The following is a 17694-nucleotide window of genomic DNA, read 5'->3' as shown; positions in this document are numbered from 1 at the left end:
TCACAACACAAGACACATAAGTTCATAACATAAGACTCAATTATTAATTTGTTTCATGTACAGAATTTCATAACGCAATACACAAAAAGTCACAACACAAAACACATACACATGAACCAGGTAGGGGTGTGCAAACCCGACAAAATCGTCGGGTCAACCCGACCCATTCGGGTAAATAGCCCTTTCGAACCGAACCGGCGCCTGACCTCATAAAACCGAACCAGCCCAGCCATTTGAACGGTTAAATGGAGTCGGTTTGGGTCTCGTGTATGCTCACCCGACCCGTCCGACAACCCGATGAAGCCTAGGGTTAGAATGGATGTATATTAAACGGCGTCGTGTCCCTAGTTTATATATATGATCCTTTGTACGCTGCGCAGCCTTGAGCCTTCACTCTCTCATATACCTAATCTCATTCTCTAATTTCTCTCTCGACTCTCAACTCTCAACCTAGGGTTTCTCAGTTCTCCCGTTCTCTCAACTCTCAAGTCTCAATCTTTGAGAGTTGAGATTGAGAATCTCCGATTCTCCGGTGGAAGCCTTTTCTCTAAGTTCTCTCAAGTCTCAAGTCTCAATCTCTGAGATTTCTGATAGTCCGGTAGAAGTCCTTTCTCTGATTCTGTCTTCGATATTCTCTGGGGTTTCACCGTCTCAGGCTCTCAGCTGTTCTGGTATTCTCTTTGACTCTTTGTGAGATTGTGGTGGAAGCTTTGTGGTGGAGGCTTTGTTCGGTTGTTGACTGACTCACTTGTGGATAGTTGGAGGCCTAGACGTTGCTTGAAGGCCCTTGTTCTCTGGGTAATTTGTGTGAGAAAAGAAGTAAATCTCCAACCCTATTTATGATTTGTGATTCTTGTGAACTTGTGAGTTGTGATAATGTGATATATTATGAATATATGAAACTGTTATGATTTGTGACTCTGTTGTCTTTTTTGTTTATGGATTGAGGACCCTTAAATATTATGATATATATTGCCTCTGAAATGTGGAAGCTATATATAGTGCCTAACTGCCTATGTGTTGTGACTGTTGTCCATACTCCATAGTCCATATGATGAGCATTCAGAGATGAGAGTATAGTGGTTGTCTTTGATAGTTTGAATGTTTGATGAAATGTGGAAGCTATATATAGTGTCTAACTGCCTATGTGTTGTGACTGTTGTCCATACTCCATATGATGATTAGCATTCAGAGATGAGAGTCCTTTTGTTGTCTTTGTCTCTTTGATAGTTTGAATGTTTGATATATGCCTGATGGAAATATGGAGTTGGAAATATGGAACAGTTAAGTGTTAAATGTTAATATGTTATGTGTATTATGATTTCCAATCTCCTACTATGTGTACTGATTATGTTCCACACTTTATAGATGGACAATATCAGTATACCTAGTTCTGGTTGTGAACCTCCCAATTCTTCTGCTCAAGGAGCAACAGCAGTGGAAGCCCAAACTGTTGACACAATTACTCAACAGACTATGCTCCCTACTGCTGCAGTTCCTGCAAGGAAAAGGAAAGTGGTTGAATCCAGATCAAGAGTTTGGGATCATTTTCAAAAGATTACTGATAGTAATAATGTTACTATAGAAGCAAAGTGTATCTACTGTGCAAAATTGTATCAATGTCAATCAAAAAAACATGGTACTACATCTTTAAGGAACCACATGGTTAGCTGTATGAAAAACCCTCACTCTAAAGATACTAGGCAGTCCCTTCTGACATTTCAAGCTGTTGCTACTAGTGATGCATCTGAACCAACTGTGGGAGAGTTGGGGACTTGGGTATTTAATCAGGAAACCATTAGGAGAGCCTTGGTAGAAATGATTATCATAGATGAACTTCCCTTTATATTTGTTGAGGGGCAAGGGTTTAGGAGATTCATTGCAGTGGCTTGTCCTAGGTTTAAAATTCCATCTAGGTGGACAATCAGTAGGGATATCAATGTTATTTATGAAGAAGAAAAATTGAACTTGAAGTGCTTGTTTAGGGGAAACACTCAAAGAGTCAGTATTACAACTGACTCTTGGACATCTATTCAGAGGATAAACTACATGGTTGTAACTGCACATTTCATAGATGAGGAGTGGAAGCTACATAAAAAAATTATCTCTTTTGTCCTTGTTACATCACATAAGGGTGAGTATATTGCAAAAGCACTTGAAAGTTGTTTGATAGAGTGGGGGCTTAGGAATGTGTTTACTGTGACAGTAGATAATGCTTCATCAAATGATGTTGCACTTGGTTTTTTAAAAAGGAAAGTGTTGTCTTGGGGATCATCTAGTGTGAAGAGTAAGTATCTTCACATGAGATGCATTGCTCATATTCTGAACTTTGTGGTACAAGATGGTTTAAAACAATGTGATATTGTTGTTAAGAGGGTTAGAGAGGTTGTTAGATATGTCAGAAGTTCTCCTTCAAGGTTGAAGAAGTTTAGGGATTTGGCAGAGTATAGTGGAATTGAGCAAAAAACATCCTTGTGTCTTGATGTGCCAACAAGGTGGAATTCCACATATTTGATGTTACAGTCTGCTTTGATCTACCAGAAAGTATTTGATGACTATGAATACAGTGATAACTCTTTCAAATCTTATATGGGTGATTCTATTCCTACTTCTCTGGATTGGGAGTCTGTGAACAACTTGGTTAAGCTGTTGAAATGTTTCTATGAGATGACTATCAGAATTTCAGGGTCCCCATATGTGACAGCTAACACATTTTTCTCTGAAATATCTTATCTGTATTGTATCTTGAATGAAATGGTGGAAGCTGATGGGGCTGTGAAACTAATGGGGGCTAACATGAAAGCAAAATTTGAAAAATATTGGGGTGATATTGACAAAATGAATTATATGATTTTCTTTGCAAACATTTTAGACCCCAAGGACAAGTTAGAATATATGCCAACTCAATTAGTTCATATGTATGGTGACAAAAAAAGGAAAAGATTACCTTGAGAAATTGTTGGCTGCTTTGAATGAATTGTATGATGATTATGCTGTGAGTTATAGCTCATCTGTTGTCCCAGCTACTGGTTCTGGTTCTGTAGCATCTGTTAATCCTGTTGTTGAGTTTGTTTCTGCCCCTGTTGGGAGGCCACAACATCTATTGAAGGCCCAAATTAAGAAACAAAGAATGGAAACTGGTGAGAGGAAAAAAACTGAGTTGGAATATTATTTGAGTGATGCAATAACTGAAGATGAAGGTTCATTTGATATACTGAGATGGTGGAAGGTCAATTCTGCAAGGTTTCCTATCCTTTCTAAGATTTCTAGGGATATCTTAGCTATTCCTATCTCAACTGTTGCCTCAGAATCTGCCTTTAGTACATCTGGGAGGGTTTTAGATCCTTTTAGGAGTTCTTTAACTCCTAAAATTGTGGAAGCCTTGGTATGTACCCAGGATTGGCTTAGGCTGCCAAATACCCCCATTTCAATTGAAGAAAATATAGAAGAATTAGAAAGATTTGAGAAAGGTAAAATAATGTATTATTTCAATCATTCAATTTAAGTTTTTTTTTTTTCATTCAATTGAATTCTAACAAGCTTCTTCTTATTTGATTTAATTGCAGAATTTAGTGTTGATGGTGGAAGTGCGTCTGGTGGGAGGACTTGTGGAACTACACTTCCAAGTATTCATGTAATGGTCTTCTCCAATCTCTATACTTTATATGATATATTAATATCTTAATCTTGTATTCAACTATTCAACTGACTTTATATTCTGATGTTAAGGCAATGAAACTTGGTGACTTTAAGTTGCTTCCCTTGATGAGTAAGTAAGTAAAGGCTTGGTAGCTTACTAACTTGTAAGAGTAAGTAAAGTTGCTGCCTTTTGCAGTTTTTGAGTTTTTGATATATTTTGGCAAATTGACAATGATGAAAGCTTCCACCAAAGATCTGAAATAAGGATTAAGCTGGTATGTTGCTCAATGTTCAATTGTTGAAGATTTGAAGCAATTTGCCCTTAATCCATACATTGATATGGACAAATATGCTTACTGAGCCAATATTATAATCTCATTTTCTCATTTGCTAAGTAATATATAATTATTATTGAGTTATTGTTTTTTTACTTGTTTAGTTGTTTCACTTGTTTGTTTCCTTTACTAAATTGCACTAAATTTTAACAAGAAGAAGAATAGCAGTCTAGAACACTACTACACTAGGAGTATTACAGATTTACAGATTTAGACTAGGATCAAGATTCAGGAATCAGGATGGCTTTTTGTGATCAAGAATCAACATGGCTTTTTGTGATCAGGAATCAACAATTCAACATGGCTTTTTGTGAATTTGTAAATCTATAATTCTGGTTTTTTGTGAAGTGTAATCTGCTAAGTTGTGAAGTGTAATCTGTAATTCTAGTTTTTTGTATGGCATTAAGGCATTAAGGCATTTTGTCTTGAATTTACTTGATTTACTTTTATAGTTTTATTATTCTTATATCAATTTTGCTTCACCCGAACATGAGTCGGATATCCGACCAACCCGACCGAACCCGAAAATTAAAGAACCCGAAAGATTTAATAAATAAAATGTTAGGACCGGTTTTACAATTCCCAAACCGAAATCCGAGCGGTTTAGTCAAACCCCACCCCGAACCGAACCGAACTGTCCGATGCACACCCCTAGAACCAGGGTCCATAGTGTAGTGTGAACAGTGGTTGATGGTATAAGGATTACTACTTTGCAAGGTGAACTGCTGGCATAAAATACATTTTTATTATATTAAATGTATATTTTTTATACATTAAAGTATTATTTTTTGAAGTTACATTATTTGGATATTGAAGATACATTATTTGGTATTATTTTATGTCAAAATGTACATTTTAATATATTAAAAATATACATTTATTTATGGTCGACACTAGTACATATTCATTTTTAGTCTACTGCAACCTACAGGTTCATATTTAATGTACTATTTGTTCGTTTTTAGATAATACATTAAAAATAAACTTGCAATATACAAAAAATAGTTTGTAGTATAGTAAAAATAAATATACAATCTACTAAAAATCACATGTATATTAGTGGTCTACAATATAACGATTGTAGCTTTCTTTGCCCACGTTATGGATAATTGATTGTGTGTTGTGTTAAAAATCTCTGGAGTCTAGACCAAGCCCTCTCTTAATGAGAATTAAATTTGTCACATAAGAATACTGAGTGCTATTTGCAACTATTGCAAGTTAAACTAAAACTCTTCTAAAATTAATGTGTCAATAGCATTTGCTACATTTATTTTAGAGCGCTTAAAGACTAGTAATCCAAAATGGAAGATTTAAAAAAAAATAAAAAAGAAAAAAGAAAAAAAAAACTGATATGAATGTGTAGGGGAGAGCAAAATATTCATTATCCAAAGTCTTACCATTCTAGGTTTAAGTTAGGGGATGAGAAGTGTAATTTTGATTTAATTAGAAGAGTTATAGAATACAGTAAATAAATATAAGATAAGAGTTCTAATATAAATAGGATACAAAGAGTCTTAATACTCCCCCTCAACTTCTCAAGTATATAGTAACTTAATAACCTGTAGCTTGTCTCTAAGAAACGAAAAATGGGGTCTGGAAGAGCTTTTGTGAAAATATCTTCAAATTGATCTTTGGTAGAAATAAAATTAACTTGAACATCATCAGCAACCACTCTATCACGAATAAAATGATAATCAATTTCTACGCGTTTGGTACGAGCATGGAATATAGGATTTGCACATATGTAGATAGCACCAAGATTATCACACCATAACTTGGGAACAGGAATATTAGCAACACCAATCACGTAGCAAAGATATAATCCAAATTATCTCAACACACACATCAATTAGAGCTTTATATTCAGCTTTAGTTGAAGATCGAGCCACAGTTTGTTGTTTCTTACACACCCAAGACACAAGATTTGAACCAAGAAACACAACAAAACCATTTGTGGACTTACGATCTTCAGGACACACAGCCCAGTCAGAGTCCGAGAAAGCATGAAGATCATTTGCCACAGACTTATGTATATGCAAACCAAAATTAATAGTGCCTTTAACATACCTCAACACGCGTTCGTTTTAGTTGAGCCCAATGCGTGACCATGGGAACATGCATGTGCTGACAGAGTTGGTTCACTGCAAAAGACAAATCAAGATGCATAATAGTCAAGTACTGCAACGCCCTAGCTAGATTGCGGTACTGCGTGGGATCGTCATACAGCTCAATAGGAGTGGCGAGTGGTTTACAATCTGTCATGTCTGCACGCCTCAGTATATCAATCATATAATGACGCTATGAAAGCAACAATCCACCAGATTCTCGTATAGTATCAATGCCAAGAAAGAAACCTACAGCTCCCAAATCACGAATTTTAAAAGCTGCAGACAACTTAGATAACAAGAGATTCACCAATTTCTGATCACTTCCCATACATAAGAAGATCATCAACATATACTAGTAGGTAAACACACGAAGAGCCCTTCGAATAATAAAACAAAGATACATATGTCTTTGAGGTCTGGAAACCAACTGATAGAAGAAAAGTACGCAAACGATGAAACCAAGCCCTAAGAGCCTGTTTAAGACCATAAAGAGAACGTTGCAATAGACAGGCATGACTTGGGAATTTCTTATCAGTGTACCCAAGAGGTTGACGCATATATACAGTCTCAGTCAAGTTACAATTTAAAAAAACATTATGAACATCTAGTTGGCAAACAACTCAACCAGAGGACAAAGCTAAAGATAAAAGTAACATAACAGTTGTGGGCTTAACCACCGAGCTGAACATATCAAAGAATTCTTGACTAGGAACCTGATTAAATCCTTTAGCTACCAACAGAGTCTTGTGATGTTCAATAGATCCATCAGCTTTCCTCTTAGTACGAAAAACTCACTTACAGCAATAACATTCATACCAGTATGAAAAGGAACCAAACGCCATGTCTGATTCTGAAGAAGTGCATTAAATTCCTAATCCATAGTTGTACGCCACTCTGGATATTTAACAGCATGTGTATACCAAGTGGGCTCAGAGGGAAAAACCTGAGTAGTTAAAACTGCTGGCGTAGCACGTGACATATTCCTAGTGACCATACCATGTGTGGGTGTAACTGGCTTTGAAACATGTTGCTGTGGAGCAGGACCAACATCACGTGAGGATGCAGGTTTCTCATAAGCAGAAGGGACATGCAGCTAAACAGAAGGCTGAACAAAATGAAAGGGCACAGAGGAAACCGCCCAAGGATGATGCTGCTTAACCGAGGGTGCCTGCAAAACTGTCTTAGTGGAAAAAGGAGACAATGTTTCATCAAACCTCAAATGCCTGCAAATATATATTTTATTAGTGTGAAGATCCATGCATCTATACCCCGAAACGACTCAGGATAACCTAGGAAAACACAGAAAGAAGATCTGGACTCATTTTGTGACGATTATAGGGACACAAGTGAGAATAACATAAGCAACCAAACACTCGCAATAAAGAATAAGAAAAATGAGATCTATGCAACATATAATGTGGACTAGAATTATCCAAGACACGAGAAGGCATTTTATTAATCAGATAGATAGCAGACTCAAAAGAAAAATCCCAGAAACGAGATGGAACAAAAGCATGGGCCATAAAAGTTAGCCCAGTTTCAACAATATGGCTATGTCATCTTTGAACACGATAATTCTGTTCATGAATATAAGCACAAGACTGTCTATGATTAATGCCCAATTTTAGAAAAAGAGAATGTAATTGTTTATATTCAGCACCCAGATCAAACTGTATAGACTTGATTTTACGAGAAAATGAACGTTCAACTAACACACGAAAACGCTCAAAAATATCATACAGATCAAATTTCAAGCGCATTGGAAGAAACCTTGTATAACAAAAATAATCATCCACAAAGATAACAAAATAACGGTTTCTACTAGAAGAAAGAAGTGGGGCAGGCGCATAAATATCAGTGTAAACTAAATCAAGAACATTAGAACTAGAAGACTCAACACGTGACAAGAGAAAACACGCAAATTTTTCCAGCAGACACGCATAACACAACGAAGTATCACTAACAGGTTTACTAGACCTATTAACCGAACAAGACTGCAAGACACGACTAAGGACACACTGATGTGGATGACCAAGACGACTATGCCAGATTAAAGCAGAAGATCGTGCTGACAGGAGCGCAGAAGGAGTGGAACGAGACACTGGCACGGAGTAGAGCCCACCAGAACTATTGCCTTGAAGTAGCACCGCCTTGATGGCGATATCCTTCAAAAAAAAAAACGGAGGGTAAAACTCAAAGAATACTTGATTATCAGAAGCAAAATGTTGAACATAAAGCAAGGAAGCAGATAAGCCAGGAACATGCAAAATATTAGATATCCTAAAGGACCTAGATGGGGTATTAAAAGAAACATGACCAACACGACTAATAGACAGACTCATACCATCTTCGACACGTAAAGTGTCATTACTAATATACTCCTCCGAAGTAGAAAGAGCTGGTATATCTGGAGCTGCATGATTAGTAGCCCAGTATCTGGAAACCATGTGTGAGACCCAAAAGACACATCTAAACCAACACCATCTTGAAAAGTCAATTGAGCTTGAGGACCCGGAGCACTAGAATAACGACGATAACAATTAACCGTCGTGTGACCTTGTGACACCTAGGAGAGAACCCCCCCCCCCCCCCACCCCCCCACCCCCCATCCACACGATTTACCACGTCCCCTGTTGTGACCGCCATGCTGCCAGCCACCTCGCTGACTGCCACCGCGGGATTGTCCACCTCGTCTACATGAATTACGCTGCTGCCCAGAATTTCCAATGTAATCTCCAGAATGTCCATTGCTTCGATGAATAGCAAATGCATTAGGCAGTGGAGACGGTCCATATGCAACAACAACAACGTCACCACCAGCATTGATAAAATTGTTTGATCATGTTGCACCCAGGTAGCGTAGGCAGGATAGGGCTGTGTGACCGATGCACCAGACGACGTAGCAGGTCCAACGGTAAGAATAGAGGGAGGGCATGGCACAGTATCATCAACATACCTCATTAGATTCTGACCCGAAAGAACAGGACAAGTTGAGTTCTCCAGAATAGAAAATTTCTTATAGTTAATTTAATGTTAACAAAGTGATGAGTCGTGGACAACGAATTTGTTACCACAGGCATAGAAAACATGGCGGCCATATCCAAGACTGAGTAGCTATAGCAAGAAACCTAGACTACTGATACTAGATGAGAACTGTAATTCTGGATTAATTAGAAGAGTCTCAGAATACAACAAATAAATACAAGATAATAGAAAGTAAAAACTACGGAGTATATAATTTTTCAAAATTTTAAAAATACTACACTGATCCACAATTAAATAATGAAATTAATCCCACCAAGTCTCAAATAAAGCTGTACATTAGTATCTGTTCAAAAATTTCCCAAACTTTCTGATCCTCAATCCAATCAAATAGCACCCTAGAATTTGATTGTGAAAAGCAACAACAATTCCTTCTGATACTGAAAGGAGTTCTGTAAATTCTATAGATATCTTTGAATAGAATAGAATGAACATTCATTAATATATAGCATTGAAAATTCAATTGATCAAAAAGCAGCTGTGCAGCAGAACAGATGAATAGCAAAAGTCCATCAGGACATCTTTCAGCTTCAAAAAAATACATACAATATTATATCCATTACAACACATTCCCCGGATCCTCCAATATACACACAGATTACCTCTATAAGGCGGGCGCCTACACTCCCAAGAAGCGGCATCCGGTGAAAATGGCACTGCAGATGCCAAACTCATTCCATTAAGGGATAGACGCCTGGAATGAGCTTGAAAAATGGTAATCAGGGCAGGCTACGAGTCGGAGAGTGCTAAAGCCCCACCCATTTTACCCATCTGAATACTCTCCCGACTCTAAATGGCAATTCGTAGTCTTTAGTTACAGCGGGTTCCCTTCTGGCAGCATCGCGTTCAGACCACATGTACACCCCTCGTTCCTGGGTGCTGCCTGGCACGGTGTTGTCCAGGATCACAGCTACCAGAAAAGCAATCACCATGTGCAGTGAAAAAAGCGTGTTCAAGATATAGTTTAGCTGCAAAAATGAATAGTATATATTTAGGGGGAATTCAGATAATGCGCCCAATGTAAGTAGGCGAAGATGCATACATACCCCTCCATACTTGGTGCGGATGGGACCATGAGAAGCAACAATGTAGGGCTGAAAATAACTAGGAACAGACAGATTACTGTTCGGAGAGATACCATACTGTTGGAAGTAGGCGGGTACTGACAGGGAAAAAAACAATGATAATCCAACAATGATAATGTTTCTTGAGCTTCCTGCCTCACTGTAGCGTAAATTTGACAAGCCCAATGCCGTAAGCATCGCCCACATAAAGCATAGTAGAGCTGCAACTATGACTTGTGGAATTGAAGCAATAAATCCCCCTACTTTGCCTGTCAAGATAGCAGATATAGGTTAACATAAAATTGAACGATACAAGTGAAACATAAATTTGATCAGGAAATTTCCCAGCAAATCTATTCAAATTAATAAAACCACCCGTGGCCCAAACGGTCCCCTTTTTCTTAAAACGGGTACCCAGATGTGTATTAGCCTATCATCAAGTTACTACAATTGCATATGTTGGAACTCAATCCTCAAAAGGAGATTTGCGGCTTCCATTCATACATCACAAACTCTTTTTGCTAAAGTCAATTGAAAAAAAAAAAAAAAAAACACTAAACTTCATATCCAAAAGAAAAAAAAAACACACTAAACTTTATATCCAAGCATGCAGTCCCAGAAGACTGCATCCGCACATGTCCACAACACCCTTCCCGGATTCTTACATTTACTTCCAATTGTTATGCATACTCAATAACAGACACAGAAAGAAACACATACCTACAAGGGATAGAACAATTAAAACAACTGCTCCCAGTGAAACTGCTCTGCGGCTTCCCATCTTAGTGACAGCAATGGTGTGCACATTCTCAGTTAAAGTTGTAGACCCAGTTCCTGTCCCCCACAGACCAGCCAAGAGGCTAGTAAGACCTTCAAGACCAATTCCTCGACTCAAAACACCAGGTGTAGGTGGTCTAGATGCCACCAATAATGACGATGCATGATATGAACCGACCTAAATTGAGAAATCAATTCACCATCAAAATACTGTAATGCATGTATAGATAAATCTTCAAAAAGTATGGTTTTCGAACTCAAGTTGCCAATAATATGAACTGCTCTTTTTCTTTGCAGTTTTTTAAAGTTTCGCTCTAAAAGTAGCTATCTTTTCGATATTGTTTAACAAATATATCCATTCTATGCCAATGCTTTGAAAAAAAAAAAAAAAAAAAAAAAAAAAAAAAAAAAAAAAAAAAACAATGAGAATATGAGTACAGACGACAGAGCATAGATGCAAGTATATGCATATGATGCAATTCAAATAAATGCATGAACTATACATAAAGGGGAAGATTTTAAAAAAAGAGGGTGTATTTTCTTTGGCTGGGTATATTATGTAGATTAAAATTTTGAACCAATAGAAAATGGAAGAACTAAATAACTGACTTTCCATCGTGATATAGGAACTCCCTGTTCTTTCACCTCTTTTAGTTTGACCCCCCCAAAAAAAAGGCACGATGAAACATGGTGAGAGATGTTTCCTGTTTCTCCATTTTTCCCATCCAAACTTGAATTAAAACTCAACTTCTTAGGAGACTGAAGAGTGCCCCGTCTATTCCCTCATATTTACTTCCAAACTAACCAAGGGAAAATTTTTCATCTCCCTATTAAATATTCTCCCAAGTTAAAACACTTAAGGTTTTTACTGATTTATCTCAAAAAGTTTTACCGAATATGCTTTATACTGGGTGTGGTTTATTACTTTATTATACTTAGATTATTCAAGTCAGCATCTTTCAGGGAGTGAAGGTCTAAAGTTGCAGCTGAAAGTTCTGTAGTGGCATTAGCCACTACTTCAGCATATGAAGTCAAGGCAAAACTATATAGTGAAGCAAGTTAATGATCATAATTTTGCTGGTATACTCTATAAGTAGTGATCTATTCAGTTGTCAAGAGGAGCTTTTAATGAATGAAAATTGATCTAACATTCTTCTGCCTGTATGTCCACCAGTATAGATTTGTTGAATTTGAGCATACATCATTGCCAGATTTAATACGATCTCTACTTTCTTGCCAAATCAGCAGATCAACATTGTTTAGACCTTTCACTGGAAAACTATTTATGACCTTCAACCTAGTCTGGAATAGTTTCATATATAAACCCACAAGTGACTTGAGTTTATAATCCCCAAAGCAAAAATTATAAAAAAAAAAAAAAAAAAAAAAAAAAAAAAAAAAAAAAAAGAAGCAGCTAACATTTCATATTTTCATGGATAGAGAACTAGAGATTCTCGCTACAGTACACTGTATGGGAGTGTAGGAGTCGAAGGCACTGAATAACCAATTATATAGTAGACAACTTTATAACCAGCATAAACAAAGACTCCAAAATTAAATGTAGTACGTAAAACAAGAGAGTACTCACCGAATCCACTGATGAGATTATGGAGACGACACACATCACAAGAGCCATTTTCCAGTGGAAGACAGGTGTTCCCCATTGCAAAGGATAAGGAAATCTAAACCAGGGGGAAGATCTTAATGCATGGGAAATATCAACTCGACAGCTCTTCATCCTAGAAATATGCTTTCTGCAATGATCAGATATTATATTTGATGTTGGTACATTCACATCACAACCCTTGTAGCTATAGGCTCCCACTTCAGTTAGAAGATAAGCTATAGCCCACGTTATAGCCAGACCCAGTGGAACCTGTGAATATATGTAGAAGGAAATTATTAAGCTAGCTAACATATGCTTTAGCTAAATCTAAATATCTAATAAGAGTAAAAAGAGGGAATACAGACTTACCGCATAAACCAGAAATACACGATGACCCAAAATAGCAATCTTGCGAAGGTACTGCCACACAAGAAGAGTTTCCAATTATAAAAACACAAATAGTTTAAAGCAGTTGAATATTAATAACTCCAGTAATATGAAGAAAAAAATAACATGAAGTAGTCAAAATTTTGATGTTGCACTTGTCTTATGTTTAGATGCCAGACTAATACAGCAGTACCCAACATAATAAATGAAATTACAAGGAGATTAAATAAAGTTTTACTGTAAAAACTTACAAGAGAAAAAATAATAGCTAGCAAGATCTGCACAACACCAATTTCAAGACAAGCACCAACTCGGGGGAAACCATAACTGTAGAAAGACAGCCCAACAGCAGCAATAGTAGGGGCAACAACCACTGGATTAATCAACCTGAAAATGGAAAAGGCAAATTATGTACCGATGAAAGCTAATTGGCTCACACATCTCGCATCTACCACTTCTGTTTTTAACTTAAGCAGCCAAGAGAGACTGGTACTATGAAAGCTAATTGATATTTGTCAGAAGCATTATAACAACCAACTAAATAAAAAAATTTCATGACACTAGTATATCTCCAATTTGAAAACTTTTCTCACCATTAATTTCAATCAGCTACCCAGTACCCATTATAAATGCTAGCCTTAAGCATTATCACCCAAAAAAAAATCAAAATATTTTCATGCTAACCCTCTTATAATTATAATCAAATGAATCATATGGTTTTATTAATATGAATAGTCATTTTTCACTGAATGTGCAAAGGGTTGAGCCCAATATTAAAATCATGATCAAGTTAAAATTTTTATATGAAAAAATAAAAATATTTATCAATAAAAAATGCTTTTAAAATATTATTTTTAAAGTTTAACCCATCAAAGTGATACTTGTGGAAATCCTATATTTTGGAGAAAAGATATAATTTTTGAATATCATAAATTAATTATTACCATATTGTTTATAATGGAAAACAGAAAGGGAAGTAATTCATATATGTCAGCTAATAATTTTGGGCTAAAATTAATAAAATGACAAATAAATATGGTATGATTAATTAGCTATTTAGATTGTCATAATATTTGCTTTAATAACAGGAGTCTAATGGAGTTATAACAGAATGAGGGCACTTTTGTTGCCAAAAATATAATGTACAATACTTTTAAGTACAATTTACAGATCTATTAACACTAAAAGTGAAAATAAATAAATAAATAAATAAATAAACAAAACAAAAAACAAAAACAAAACAAACAAACAAACAAAAAAAAACAAAACAAAACAAACAGGGATGTAATTTGGATTCACACATATATAATGTTTTCAAAAAAGACAGCATATTATCATGTAATTTCTTGGAAGAAAACTGGGTTTTCTGCCTTGCAGTTTACATTTAAATAGAAGGGCTTCATACTAGCTCAGAACCACAATCATCTCTTATCATCTACAACCCCTTTTCAATCCACAATCATCTCTTATCATCTACAACCCCTTTGCAAACTCATTCATCTCTGATTAACTAAAATGGAACAACTGGTTGCACTAGACAAGTTGTCCAAGTAGAACTTCACATCCAGTTAAAAATTTGGGCAGCCTCTATGACAAGCAGATCCCAATTCATTAAAAAGGCATGGTAATTACTAATTAGTAGATCCATGTTATTGAAAGAAAAAGAGAATGGAAAAAATATCATGCCAAATTAGGGTAGTTCTGCAAGGTAATGGAATCAAGACTGAGAAGAATTGACAACACAAACAATGAGTATATATTATATAATCTATTAGCTATGGCAGAATTACATGGTTGAAAAAATCGCTAGGCACTCCTCGGGCGCTCGGGGGGTGCCTAGCGCCTAGGGAGCCTAGGCGGAGATTAATTGGCGCCTAGGCGCCCGTATATTTTTTATTTTAGTTTTTATTTTTTAAAAATTTGTTTAAAATTTTTTAATTTTTTAAGACTTTGATAATTATAAAGTATTTAATACTTTAATAGTTAATACTAAAATATTAAATATTAACCTAAAAAACATCTAGAGTTTAAACAATTTAGGGTTATTTCGCTCAAAACGATGTGGCTTTGAGTGAAATAACCTAATTAAAAAAGAAGGGAACAATAGCTAATCGGCCAATTAGGCGGCCTAAGAAGTGCCTAGGAGGTCTAGTCGGCACCTAGGAGACCTAGGTGGTCAGCGTCTAGGCGGCCTAGTCGGCCGACCAGCCACCTAGACCACTGATTATGGTGATATGCTAGGCGGCCGGCCAGCACCTAGGCGCCGATTAATCGGTACCTAGGCGAGATTTTTGCAACACTAGGCAGAAATATGACAATTACCAATATGTTTCCAAGGTATAGACAAATAATTGATTGTCAGATTATAAAACTAAAAGCTACAGCTCTCTGATCGATTTTCCATTAGCACATTTGCATAGAATCACCATTTGATTGATAGGATAATAGAAAAAACATGTGGTACCAGCAGACAAGATACAATTAACAACAGAATTCAAAATTTTAAATTTATTGACTTTGGCATTTGGCAACACACAACCTCACTTTTCCAAACGACCATAGCATTCCAGATACAGTTCTATGGCACTAAATTAGAAAAAAGAACTTTTGAAAACAGAAATTCTTACTTCAAAAATATCATCATAAGCCCACTGTATCCAAGTATTGCTTGAAAAGCTGAAGCAATTATTATGGCTCCCTGTAACTCCTTCATAATATGCTTGAAATTCTGCAAGATAAAAGTACTTCCTCAATACAAAAACTTCACAACACCAATAACATTGTATATGGTACAAACAAAAATCTAGAAGCATACATTTCCGTTCAATCTTAAGAACTCTGGGGAGTTGATTATTGCAAGTGCTGGAGCAAGATAAACAAATGAAGGACCCTGTATTAGCGGCAACCTTGAGCCGAAAAATGTGTGCAAAAGTGTAGACACTCCTGACACAAAAAGCACAGTGGAGACAACATTTGATGTATCCTCCTACATCCACTAAATTGAATTAGTACTCAAGAAATTACTAACAGAAGTACAATAAAAGAAATCTTTTTTAAGTGTAAAATAAGGAATGAATTACAAGTGCTCACATAGGTGCCACCCATTGCCGGAACAATCACAAGTGGAATTAGTACCAACGAACCCAATATTGAAAGATAATGTTGTAAGCCATAGAAACCAATAGGAACTGAAACAAGAGAAACAAAAATCAATATTTTCAATACATATCAAAAGAAAAGTGGGGAAAAAAAATAAAACAAATTTTCTGAATCACAAATTAAGGAGTACCAATAATATACCCTCCCCCCAAAAAAAAACACTGTAGCTGCCACCCTTATATTAGCAAATAAGCAAAGAGTATAAGCCTCTGAATGTTAACCCATTATTATAAACTATAACTTCAAGAAAGAGAAGGAAGAAAGAAAAAAAAAATAATAATAATAATACTGCTCAAATAAGCATGGAATTTGATTTAAAAAAAAAAAAAAAAAAACTTCCGCAGTAATCAAATTTGAATATATCGTGAAACACCAAGCACAAGCTCACCAAGACCAGGTACATCTCTAAGCTCGTACTTCATATGTGAATGCCTCGCGAAGTCATCATCAATAGACTGTGGCAACGTGTCTACCACCTCCTCATTCCTCAATGCTCTTCGACTCGGCTGCTGCCCACCAGCAGCCGTCGTTGCTGGCTCAGTGCCAGTCACCGCCTGTCCATTAGCTACGGTACTCTTCGGCGCGCCGCCGCCGTCAGAATCCCTCCGCTTCCTCACCGGATGATCCTTCTCCGGCTGCTGCGGCTTCTCATTCGCCTGCTCCCCGTTAGCTTTCTCCGGCCTAGCCCTCCCCGCTTCGAGATCCAGACTAGAATCCACCCCCCTGGTCCGCGCGGGGGCTTGAGCCTGGGGTTGATCTTGCGGCCGGGGCGCAATTTGGCCGGAGTTACTGGCATTGGTCTCTCCGGAGAACTTGGGGCGAAATCCAGTCCGCTTTGCCCAGGTAGTCGGCGGCATTGCGGGAGCTGCCGGTGCGGGCGGCCATGGACCGGGTCGGGTCTTCTTACTAGGGTCCGAGCTAGCCATTATCCTACCAACACATAGCTTCACCGACGCGAATTCTGCAACACTAAACCGAAACGCGAGGAGTTAGATCTGAGCCGCGATTGCGGTCTAGGGCAAACTCCGCGAGCCGCAATGACCGAGAGCGAAGCAGGAAGCAAAGTCCGCCGTTTAGAGAGAGAAAATGCGAGAGAGCAGAGTAGCGTAGAGAGAGAGAGAAGGTTGCAGAGAGGGTGAGAGTGAAATGGGAGGACTGTATGGGGACGAGAGAGAAAAGACAAAAGAGAGACTGACTGAAGAGAGAGAGAGAGAAACGGCGTCGTACAATGAACTCTTGAAGACTTGAAGTCTTGATTCTTGAGCGAAACGGCGTCGTACGGTGAACTCTTGAAGACTTGAAGTCTTGATTCTTGAACCGCGTTTCATGCTCAAATGCAAATGATATCACGCTTCTGTTGGTACGCGGTACGCCAATACGTAGCGCATACGGACTACTAACCCACTCCAGACGTATAAAGTAAGTACTACTTTTTTTTTTTAATACTTCTAACTCTATTACATTGTAGTATCTGTTCAAACATAATTTCTTAACCTAATGAAGCGCAAAGAGTCAACAACACCTCCACTGAGGCTCAATCTCATGACCTCTCACATAAGAAAAGTCACTAAATGTCA

General features: G+C 37.2%; 2 protein-coding genes across 2 annotated transcripts; one reads left to right on the top strand and one right to left on the bottom strand.

Moving 5' to 3' along the window:
• Positions 1-1368: 1368 nt before the first annotated feature.
• LOC109158505 (zinc finger BED domain-containing protein RICESLEEPER 2-like) lies at positions 1369-3999 on the top strand. Its single transcript, XM_019306422.1, has 5 exons — positions 1369-2885; positions 3007-3470; positions 3567-3634; positions 3730-3769; positions 3944-3999. Exons 1-5 carry the CDS (start codon positions 1369-1371, stop codon positions 3997-3999), a joined length of 2145 nt encoding a protein of 714 aa, XP_019161967.1.
• Positions 4000-9621: 5622 nt separating this feature from the next.
• LOC109158532 (nucleobase-ascorbate transporter 12) lies at positions 9622-17312 on the bottom strand. Its single transcript, XM_019306445.1, has 10 exons — positions 16506-17312; positions 16049-16146; positions 15774-15944; positions 15586-15686; positions 13210-13345; positions 12941-12991; positions 12554-12841; positions 10909-11143; positions 10171-10457; positions 9622-10092 (listed from the first exon to the last, which is right to left on the bottom strand). Exons 1-10 carry the CDS (start codon positions 17041-17043, stop codon positions 9871-9873), a joined length of 2127 nt encoding a protein of 708 aa, XP_019161990.1. The 5' UTR covers positions 17044-17312; the 3' UTR covers positions 9622-9870.
• Between the last annotated feature and the right edge of the window lie 382 nt (positions 17313-17694).

The sequence above is a fragment of the Ipomoea nil genome, unplaced genomic scaffold (genome assembly GCF_001879475.1).
Source record: "Ipomoea nil cultivar Tokyo-kokei standard unplaced genomic scaffold, Asagao_1.1 scaffold2821, whole genome shotgun sequence".
Taxonomy (NCBI): Eukaryota; Viridiplantae; Streptophyta; class Magnoliopsida; order Solanales; family Convolvulaceae; genus Ipomoea; species Ipomoea nil.
The sequence above is the reverse complement of the archived record's forward strand: the minus strand, read 5'-3'. Positions and strand labels throughout refer to the sequence as shown.